This window comes from Hyperoodon ampullatus, assembly GCF_949752795.1.
Source record: "Hyperoodon ampullatus genome assembly, chromosome: 7".
NCBI classification, from domain to species: Eukaryota; Metazoa; Chordata; class Mammalia; order Artiodactyla; family Ziphiidae; genus Hyperoodon; species Hyperoodon ampullatus.
In genome coordinates, this window is record NC_136920.1 from 61,384,173 (window position 1) to 61,395,697 (window position 11,525).

General features: G+C 45.8%; 1 protein-coding gene across 1 annotated transcript; it reads right to left on the minus strand.

The window, feature by feature from the left end:
* Positions 1–1,956: 1,956 nt before the first annotated feature.
* On the minus strand, positions 1,957–9,149 carry TRIM21 (tripartite motif containing 21; the record flags this gene model as incomplete). Its single annotated transcript, XM_079709317.1, has 5 exons — positions 1,957–2,794; positions 3,091–3,226; positions 6,629–6,853; positions 8,141–8,242; positions 8,742–9,149. 5 exons carry the CDS (start codon positions 9,147–9,149, stop codon positions 2,244–2,246), a joined length of 1,422 nt encoding a protein of 473 aa, XP_079565443.1. The 3' UTR covers positions 1,957–2,243.
* Between the last annotated feature and the right edge of the window lie 2,376 nt (positions 9,150–11,525).

The window sequence follows — 11,525 nt, forward strand, 5'->3', positions numbered from 1 at the left end:
CTCTTATATGTACAATCCAAAAAAATTGAACTTTGGTAAGCATAAATTCATTTTCTAGGTCTGTGGGTCTGTTTCTGTTTTGTATATGAGTTCAGTTGTATCATTTTCTTTTAAGAGTCCACATATAAATGATATCATATGATATTTGTCTTTGGCTTACTATGATAATCTTGTGTGTGACATGCAGGTGTGTACTTGGATCACTTGTTATTAATTATTGGTGGGGATAAAAGTTGAGATATTATGAAATCTCTATTTAATTCCTTTTGGCGGAGACCCAGGGGATGGCAGTATGTCATCTGTGTAATATACATCTCCAAGTATCAGGGTAACCCAATATGTCAAGGTATTCAGATTTTGAGAAATGAGAATATTTAAGTTTATATCATTATGGCAGTCTCCTCCCACCAGTATATCAATTGAAGGGAAACCCCCCCCACCATCATTTACATTGGTCAAACCCAAGACAGAGACACAGAGAAGCAGAAAAGCTGATATCATACCTTACTCTTCTATTAAAAAATATTTCTCTATGACCCATGTTGGGTATACAGAATCCAACCCTCCCCCAGTACATCCCATTCATAGAGGACTGAGTTCTCCTCCATATTCTCTCCAATGTATCAACCAAGGCACTGGTCGACTTTGCCAACTTACACTGATTTAACTCTGTGATGTTGTCTCTTGCCTGAGGATTCTGTTCTTTTTATCTTTCCATCAAAGTATCTTCTTTCTGTCCAGTGTTAAGATAGACCATTACTCATTCCTAGAAACAACTCCTTTATTCAAAAAGCTCTTTTTAAGGTCACTGACATCTTTGTATAGTATCTAAGTTTTTCATGAAATATTTAGATGTGCTAAGGGCAATCTGAGATTCTATTTAGATACGGAATCAGGGTTCCTAGAAGGATAGTGGCTCTCAGGCAGCCTACTGATGCTCAGGCGTAGAGCTTCATTGTGCCAACCTTAAAAGCTTAAATTCAAGAAAGAGTTTGCTGAAACCAAGTGATACCGTTACCTCTATCCTGGCCTTCACACCAGTAAGGGTTCAACTGGAGAAGGAGAACTAGCAGGAGATAAATATTAAAAGATTTACTTATTTATTGCAAAACATTCACTTATACAACAGTGGGAGCTGGCAAAGCAAGTTGTAAATCTGCAGGGCAGGCTATCAGGAAGGGGAAGCTGGGACTCTTGGGCATGCATTGAAGCTTCTGTTCACAAGTGGAATAGCTTCTTCAGGAAAGCCTCAGATCTGCCCTTAGGGACTTTCATCTGATTGAACATTAGGTCCACCCAGCTTATCTAAGACAGTCTCCCTTATTTAAAGTCAAATGATTATGAACTTTGATGACATCTACAATACCTTCACAGCAACATCTGGATTAGTGTTTGATTGAAAAACTGGGGGCTTATAGCCTAGGCAAGTTGGCATATCAAAACCCATCACACCTGCCATTTATATTGATATGCCCTTTAACCAACCCCACTGACAACAAGATGTGGTTGGGAGATAATAGTGGGAATGGGGGAGCACATCCGGCTGGATATTTAACATGGCAATCTAAGGCATGCATAATTCAGCCTTTATTTTACCTTTTTTTAAAAAATTTGGCTGCACCACGGGGCTTGCGGATCTTAGTTCCCTGACCAGGGATTGAACCCGCACCCTCAGCAGCGAAAGTGCGGAGTCCTAACCACTGGGCCACTAGGGAATTACCTCAGCCTTTATTTTAAAAGTGTGGCTGCTAATGGCTGTTTTTCTATAGGCAGTGGGGAGCCATTCATGATCTGATGAGTGTATGTTGGAAAGATAATCCTAGATGTGTACGAGACAGGAATGATGGGATAGACTGAGGCCCAATTTATTTAGGAAGCCCTTTGCAAGATACATAGTAGGGATCTGACCAAAGGCCTAGAGATGGAGAGGAGAAAACAAAACTCGAATCACATGAGGAAGGCAGAAACATGTTTTAGTTGATCCAGATGAGTTTGGGGGCCAAATACAAGTAGCTTGTTTCATGGAGGGAATCATAAAGCAATGCAGGGCAGGAATATTGGTGTTGCAGGTCATTTGACACAGACCTCCGGTGACCTCCCTGCCAAAGTTTGCCTGCTGGCATCCTGACACCTCTGCAGAGACAAAGGTGGTTTGGAGTTCATGGGCAAAGGAGACAGGGCCAGTGGCTGAGAAGGGGAACCAACAGAGAGGTGCTGGTGTCCAGAGAGAGCCATCTGGATCCCTACCTGCCCATCGTCAGTGGACAGAGGATCAGAGGGGCTGCATTTCTTCCTCCGTCATTGAAACCAGGATTGAAGAAGGGCCGCAGAGGTCCAGTGAAGGCACATTCAGAGAAGGTGTAGATGAGGGAGCCATGGTCGGTGATGTTGTAGAAGGAAACAGTGCTGGCCTCATAGTCTAGGAAGATCCCAACTCGGCGTGGAGGCACCTGAAAGTGGAGGGGAGTCTGGGGGCAGGTGCCAGCCTCATAGTTTTGTTTGTTCCATAGCCAAATTGTCCAGAAGCCATTGTTGGGGCTGAGCGAAAACTGCCCCTTCCTCTGCACGGAGTCTCTACAAACCCCCAGGTCCCAGGCCTCCTTTCCCGTCACATCTACCTCCCAGTAAACTTTTCCAGAGTCAAAGCGCTGGGCACCCAGGACCATGGGGTAGGTATCAAATCTCTCCTCATTTTCAGGCACTTCTTGCTGGGTGTTTCCAAGCCTCACTTGTCTCCGATTCTGCGAAAGGATGAGCCACGGATTGGCTGTATGTGGATCCAGGGTGATGTGTACTGCAGAGAGAAGACCACAGTCAGGCCAGGAGAGTGTGGGGAGTCAGTGACCCTGTGCCTGTGGTGGGGGGATGAGGATGAAAGGGTGACCCTGAGCCTCACTGGCTGAGGAAATGACCCCCTAGCCCACTCTGACCCTTGCCCTGACCTTTGAGGGAACCACCTTCCCTATTTCTGCCCCTGCCCCACCTACTCTGACCTGCCATCTCTCCCCCACCTTGGGATGCACTGCACAACCTCCTTATCCCCTTTCACTCCCTGGCAGGCCAGTCCCACACCCCTTGTACTGGCCTCACCTCCACATGTCCTCAGCAGCTTCTTAACCCCAGGCACATAGCACACATTCCTCAGGTCTGGGGAGGTGATGTCCAGCTCCTTCAGGTTGCAGGACTCACTCCTGGGGGAAAAAGTTAGAGACCCTGACTCCAACTCCTACCTCACCCAAATCCTGTTGCTATAATCACCTTCGGGGAGGACTGATCATTTAATATAATGCAAATTTGCAAAAACACCTCCTGTGTTAGGATTCCTGAGGGTGAAGGGCAAACGGAGGTAGGATTTAGTTTCTATCCAAGCCTTGCTGGCTACAATGGGCCTCTGCAGCACCTGGACAGTCTGTATCTCCACTCTGAGCCTGAGGTCACCACGCAAGCACATTCTGTTTCATTGTACATCAAGGTGTCTGATACAGGCTGAATCACTTCCATGAGGAACCTAAGGAGTCTCACCCCTATCGTGGGTCTCACCCATGGCTCTTTCTGGGAGGTTTGAAACTGGTTAGATTCTTTTAAAAGAAAGAGTCCCAGCAGGCTGTAGACTCAGAACTTCCCTGTTGGTCATAACTTCACTTTGTGAAGACGTTACAGTTCATTTACTTTGGGCAACTCACCAACTGAGATGTCCATTAATTAGCCTTCTGAGACCAGAAAATACTTTATGGAGGATTGGGTCTTTGAGAATAGGGAAGAGGATGGGGATAACTTCAGTGCATATTTTCTAACTCAAAACCTTTTTCACAGGTATATATGCCTCCTGCTGCCCCATCCTCTAACAAAGAAAACCTCTCCTTACCTTTCCAGGACACTTTTCACCTCCTGAGGAGAAAAGAGACAGAGAGTAAGATCTGGAGTCATTGGTTTACGACTGAGACTTCAGGCCTGTGGGTGACGCGATGCCACCCTGAGGTTCACAGGACACTGCTCTCTGCCCCATCCCTCTGGGCCAAGGCCCAAAAGATGCTTCTGACCAGCTTGGAACAAAAGGCATGTGTGGGTGCTTGTGGGGGAAGCAGAAACCCAGCATGGGTGTGACTTACAGTTAGGGGAAGCAAGAGCAGCTTACAAACTCTGGCTCAGAAAACAAATTAAAAAGACTAGATTCTTGATGGGGGTGGGTAGGAGAGAAAAAAGGGGCAAATAGCCAGCCTGGCTGAGGCCCACAGACAGTCACAGAGAAAGAATGGCCAAGTCAGCTTGCACAGAATGCACAGAAACTGCTCTTATTTGTGGGCTTGCACCATTTGGGGAGGAAGGGCTGGCTAGTTAGAGCTCTGTCCTCTGCTGTAGTTAACGTAGCCCCCGTCATGTATGTGAAACCAGAACATCTGAGAATATTCTGTGGCAGGGGTTGGGGTCCTTACCTGGGAACTGGAAGACTCCTAGGCCCAGGCAAAAGTGCCTTAGAAAGCTCTGCTCAGTGCTGGGCAGAAGCAAGATTTAGATAACGGGAAGAAGAGAGTCTGCCAAGTCAAATCAATCCTGTGGGCTTTTTTGCACAAACCAGAAATGGCTTCATGACCATATCTGACCCAGAGACAGTGAAAAGGTGTGGGGAAAATAGAAACCATAGAATGTTACAGCATAGAGGGACTTTTGAGACCATCTAGTCCAAAGGTTCCCAAAGTGAGGCAAGCATATCATTGGTGGATGTGAGATGACTTTAAGTAGAACACACATCAATGAATTTATGTTTTTTTAAAAACTATTTTTTATAAATTCATTGATGTGTGCTCTACTTAATACCTCTTACTATTCAGGTGAACTTGGTTAAGCTATTTAGCTTTAGTCTCTCACTAAATCTCTTCACATCTCTGCACCTTAGTTTTCTCATCTATGAAACGGGGATAACAGTAGCATCCAACTCATTGCATTGTCATGAGGGACTAAACACCTGGTATGTTATATGTGTTATTTAAGAATTTGCAGTTATTAATATTATTGTTACGAAACACATTAGAAAAGGTATCAGTAACATAACACATGGCTACTATTGTTTAGGACAAGTTTCTTTTTTTTTTTTTGTATAACTTGTCTTGTTTAATTATTACTAAACTCCTATTAGGTAAGTACTGTTATTTATATTCCATTTACAGATTAGGAAACAGGCATAGAACAAGCAAAGTCACAAGGATAGCCATATAACTCAATAAATCGTGCAATTAGCATACACATCTAAGCTATATTACCAAATGAGAACACTGGCTTAGGCCAAATAAGGGAGAAACAAAGTCACATTTTAATATTTCTCTAAAATTCTCATTTCCTGGTCCTGATTTTCCTGGGAGGACAAAATTATGCTCACAAGGTTTAATTTTATTTTCTCAGTTATTTTACTTTTAGCTTTATTTCCTCATTTCCAATCTACTGTTTTTATGTTCAGTAGGTAGTTCATAATATAAATGATAATAAAATTAACTAACATTTATGCAACCACATACTGTATTCCAGGTACTGTTCTAAGCATTTTATATGTACTGAAACCGAGCAGGACCCTGTGCGGCTTTCCCAAGAGTGGACCCTTTTTTTGTCCCCTGTCTCTTTTTTTTCTTTTCTTTTTTTTAAATTGAAGTATAGTTGATTTTAACTGAAGTATAGTTAATGTTTCAGGTGTACGGCAAAGTGATTCAGTTACACACACACACACACATATATATATATATATATATATATATACATATCGATTCTTTTTCAGATTCTTTTCCATTATAGATTATTGCAAGATATTGAATACAGTTCCCTGTGCTATTCAGTAGGTCCTTGTTATTTATCTATTTTATATACAGTAGTGTATATCTGTTAGTCCCAAATCTCTAATTTATCTCTCATCCCCTTTTCCCCTTGGTAGCCATAAGTCTGTTTTTTATGTCTGTGAGTCTGTTTCTATTTTGTAAAATAAGTTCCTTTGTACTATTTTTTACAGTCCACATATAAGTGATATCATGATATTTGTCTTTGAGGACAAATTTCCTTTTAAACTAAATTTATTCAGGTAAAAGAGTGAGACAATTTAAAGAAAAAAGTAACATGCTCAAATCATTTGGGTAGTTCACAGAAGTAGCAGAAAGTGTAAAGATGATAAATTTATGACTAAAGCCTGGGGAACCCCTGTTATTTAGCCCACTCCCTTCCCCTTGTTTCACAAATGGAGAAATTAGGTCTAGGAAAGGAAAATGACAATTTAGGGTAACAGAGAGAATTGGTGGCAGGGCTGGGGCTGGGCTACTGTCTCTTTGAGATATGTAATACTATAATATCCATTTAACACATGAGAAACCTGATCCTCAGAAAGATTAAAGTCATGAATCTGGTATGTATTAGAGCAGGCACTTACCAGAGATGTCCATTTCTTTTAATTGCTGCATGGAATATTCCCACCTAAATTTGTATCTTTCCATGCCTTGAATGCAAACCACTCATGGGTCTGAATTCCAGTTTGTTTTATTTAAGAAAACTCCAGGGACCAAGTCTCTGTGTGCTCTGAAGGTAGCCCCGAAGAGCTCTGGCTTTTTTCAATTACTCCTTGAATCTCAGAGGGGAGCCCGTCCTCAGGCCTCACCTGCAGCAGTTCCAGCGCTGAGCCCCGACTCCTCCTCTCTAGTTCTGAGATCAGCTCCTGCAGGGCCTGGCTCTGCTGGGCCAACCTGGCCTCTGTGGCCCCCAGGACTCTCAGCTGTTCCCTCTCATCCTCCTCCAGCTTCTGCAGTTGCCTCTGCTCCTCTTCAGCCAGGAAGTTTTTCTGTCTTACAAACTCTTCGTGAATCCTCAATTTGTGTGCCTCAACCTTCCCCTTTGGTGTCAATGGAAAGAAAAGAGTTTTTTTTTTTTTTTTTTTTGCGGTACGTGGGCCTCTCACTGTTGTGGCCTCTCCCATTGCGGAGCACAGGCTCCGGACGCACAGGCTCAGAGGCCATGGCTCACGGGCCCAGCTGCTCCACGGCATGTGGGATCCTCCCGGACCGGGGCACGAACCTGTGTCCCCTGCATCGGCAGGAGGACTCTCAACCACTGCACCACCAGGGAAGCCCTAGAGGTGGTTTTTTATCACAGTCTCCTAAGCTTTGGGAATGGAAGTGCCCATATCTATTTCTATTCCTGGAAGACTCACCACTCTGGCTCTGTCTGGGAATAAACACACATGTCTACAATTTTGCTGGGGAGGTGGGGGGCTGAGACTCCTGGGACTAAGAGGGGAACGGGGCTGCTGGGAGTGCACCATGGCTGCCCTCCAACTGCAGCGGCATCCGCCTATGGTATCGGAGATTTCCTCAACCTCCTTCAAATTGCCACCCAAACATGCCCCTTTGTCTTCATATCTCAGTGAGTAACTGAGAGAGTAACACCCGGCCCCACTGCCAACAACCTCGCAAAGACAGGCTCACAACCCCGTCCCTAAGTTCTGGGGAAAAGGAGTCTTTGGGATATTCTTGGCTTGCTCTCTCCTGCTTGTAACTGGAGGGTCACTCGATGACACAGGATGACCTCTTGCCACCACAGCCTGACTCACCTTTCCCCAGTCCCAAATCTTCCTCTTCTGGGATCTCCTGGCCTTGAGCTCCTTCCCCTCCCTTCTAGTCCCTGGCACGCCCCGCCTCCTAATTCCTGGTGCAGAACAAGCTGTAGCTCTCCATTACACTTGGACCAGTGACCTGGACATGGTCAAGCAACCAACTGGTCAGACTGTTTTTCCTACCTTAGACCTTGATGGTTCCCTTAAGTCTGTTCCTCACAGCCCTTGTCATTTCCCGATAGGCCAAGTCATTGGCGTCTCTCCTGGGATTCCTCCATCTCAGACACTGAGGCTCTGTGCTGTCATCTCCAGAGACTAGGCTCAAGGAGAAGGAGCTTCAGGGTGTGTCTTGTCCCTCAGCAGCTTCTGTTAAGACTCTCCATCTGATTGGAAGCTCTCTTTGAGCTCCACCCTTTTTTATTCCCCTCCATCAGGAGACCTAGGGGACAGTTGGTTCTTGGGGAGTGAGATATAGGGACTGGCATAGCTATGGTTAGGGCTTTCCTGAGTCCAGGACCCTGGACCCTCCCCAGGCTTCTAAGATTCCCTTCAGGACATGACTCTTGCCTTCCAGGCTGCTTTCTTCATTGCAACATCCACTTCCAACTTCTCAGTCAACTCCTGCTTGTTTCTTAGTTTCTGTAGTGCCACCTGGAGCTTCTCCTGCAGAGAAAGATAGCAGGTTAATGCCCACTCAGATCAAGAAGTAAGATGCGGTGGCATGAGGTGGGGGAAGATCATACTGATTCTTAGAAAAGTCTGAGTGCAGAGGATGAGCAAGAACTAGAGTCTTTTTGGGGTAGGAATTCTGCGGATGGGAAGACTTTGGAAAAAGCCTGATGTTTCTTACAAAACAGAGCCACACTGTTAGGGTAGTGGGGAGGGGGCACTACTCATTCTTAATTAACCAGGAGGCCACAAGGAAACATGATCCATGCAGCATTTCCCCATAGCATATACCCTGCTCCTGGGGAATGAGAAAATTGTGCTGAGCTTGCAATTCTCCCCTTAAATAAGACACAGAAGGCAGGAGACCCCCATCCTTTCCCCATCCCCTGAACTCCACAGGTGACTCTCTCCCATTCCCAGCCCTGGGGAACAAAGCAGTCATCAAGGCCCTATCTCCTTTCTACCTGTTCATGCCTCCATGCTAAGGCCTCACCTGGTACTCCTGAGCAGCCTCCTCAATAGGGACCATGGGGTGGCCACGGTGTTTCTGGGACTGGGAACACACCCAGCAAAGGGCCTTCCCATCTTCCTTACAAAATAGGTGAAGTTTCTCTCTGTGCACCACACAGAGCTCCCCTTGTGTGCCCTCCTTAGCATCCTGGCTGATTTTTCTAAGATTCTCCACCATGTTGGCCACCTGTCGATTGGGCCGGAGGTTCCGGAGCAGGAAGTGGTGCCGGCACACAGGACAGACACTGCCCCCAGCTTTCCCAACCTCAGAGATGCATTCCTGGCAGAAGCTGTGACCACATTCGATGCTCATGGGCTCCACCATGGGATCCAGGCAGATAGGGCACGTGACCTCCTCCCACATCATTGCCAAGGGCACTGCTGAGGCCATAGGGGTAATGTTCCTACTAAGCAACACTGGGGAGATCTTCCAGTGGCCTAGTGGGAGAGAAGAAGAGGAAAGGAGGAGATGAGAAGAGCTGTGTGAGAAAAGCAAGACAATTCAAGGGAAACCACCAGGGAGAGTGAAAACAAGAAAAGGGACTCAACCTGAATAACAAGAGCTTCTCCTCCATAGTCTGGTTCACTGATCCAGTCAGACAGAAGGGGAAACTGAGTCCCCAAAAGAGATAGCAAAAATTGTTGAGAACCTGAGATACTGCTGCTTACAATTCGACTTTCATCATGTCCATCTCTTCTTAAGCCCTCAGTGCTCAGGCTTTACCTGTCCATCTTCCATCTCAGGCCACTGGTCTTCGACTCTGTTGAGAGCTAATCCTAATAGTAGCGACCATTTACCATGCATCTTCCATGTGCCAGGTGCTACATACTTCACATAGATCTTCATTAATTTTTGCAATAATGGCAGGAGCTATCTATATCTATCTATCTGTAATCTGAATATATATAAGAATATTTATATTTATTCTTATATATTCTCATAAGTATATATGTATATCTGTATGTGCACATATGTATATGTGTATATACATATGTGTATACACACACACATACACACAAATGTGTGGTTGATTGAGCACTCCCTGGGCTCTTCTCTCAGCTACTCTGAACCTGGCACCTGTCTTCGTTTCTTCCAGGGCATAGACCCATACGTTTCTAACATTCTAAGCAACCCTGTCCCTCTCACCTCCAGAGGGGGCCTTTTGGGGATGGGAGTCTCAGGGATTGCAGACCCACCCCACACCGGGCTCCCCTGGACCACCCTCCGAGCTAGGTTGCCATCCTAGTTCTCCCAGTTTCCCTGGGTCCTTCATCCCAGCTCAGGTGCCGGCAGCAGGGCAGCCCGAGCTCCTTCCTGGAAGTCAGGTTCGCAGCCCAGCCTCCACCCAGGCAGCAGGGGAAGAACTGCTGGGTTAGGGTTGAGGGAGACCTGCTGCGAAGGGAAAAGTGAGATCGCAGGCTCTAGGGGTGGGGACTGCTTAGGAAGGGGCTCTTCAGATCTGGGGAAAGGGAGAGAGGTCCCCAAGGCAGGGCTGGGGGACCTCCGTCTAGCCAAATTCACTCACCTTTTCAAAGAACTTAGCAGATACTAGCCGGCTCCCCGTTTCACTTTCGATTTCCTGTCAAAGGCCAGTCTGAAAGGGAGGGTGCGGAGCAGGAGGAGAGTGGGAGGGGCAAAGGGAGGAGGAAGGAGGAGGGGTTGAGGTGCGGCCTGTGACGGGAACCGTGGGCGGGGGCTTTTTGGAGGCTGGGGCTGAAAGTTCCGCAGCACTTAGTCCTTGCTTTGCGCTCCCTCCCGTGTCCTCACTGTCTAATAGAGTAAAATATCGTTATCTGCTGCGTGGAGGAGTCATGCTGCTTTATCTGACACTGGTCATCACCCCACGCCTACATGGTGTGCCCGCGTGCAGGAGCGGCTCTTAAGGAGGTTTGGATGGACAGGAGTGCCCGGGAGCTCTCCCGCAAAGGCCACCTTCTGTTTCCTACTTCCCAAAACAATTCCTTTTCAGGAGACTTGATATTCTTTTAATATCGGGGGAGAGAGATTTTTTCGCATTACCCCAAGGTGGCATCACAACAGTGAGTGGTAAGAAGGGACTTGACATTTATTCAGCACCAACTGTGCACTTATCACTGAGCTAGGGATTTTCTCTGGCTGTTTTATTATTATTATTAAAGTTGTGGGAAAATACACATAACATTTACCATCTTAACCAATTTTAAGTGTATAGTTCAGTGGCATTCAATACATTCACATTGTTGTATAACCATTACCACCACCCATGCACAGAACTTTCTTCATCTTGCCAAACTAAAACTCTGTACCCATTAAACAATAATTTCCCATTCCCTCCCCTCAGACCCTGGCAACCACCGTTCTGTTTTCTGTTTCTGTGAGTTTGACTATTTTAGGTGCTTCATGTAAGTGGAATCATACAGTATTTGTCCCTTCATGACTGGTTTCTTTTACTTAACGCAATGTCCTCAAGGTTCATCCATGTTGTAGCATGTAACAGGATTTCCTTCCTCTTTAAGGCTGGATAATATTCCAGTGTCTGGGTATACATTTTGATTATCCATTCATCTGTCAGTGGATGCTTGGGTGGCTTCCATCTTTTGGCTATTGTGAATAACACTGCTATGTCAGGTTATATTATTTAAGTCACACAACAACTTAGCGATTCAGGGTTTATTACTCATATTACAGGAACGGACACAGAGGCTGAATGGAGTGAGGTGACTTGCTTTAAGTGATGCAGTAGGCATAGGTGCATGAGAGTTAAAGTTCCAGGGAAAACCCTCATTT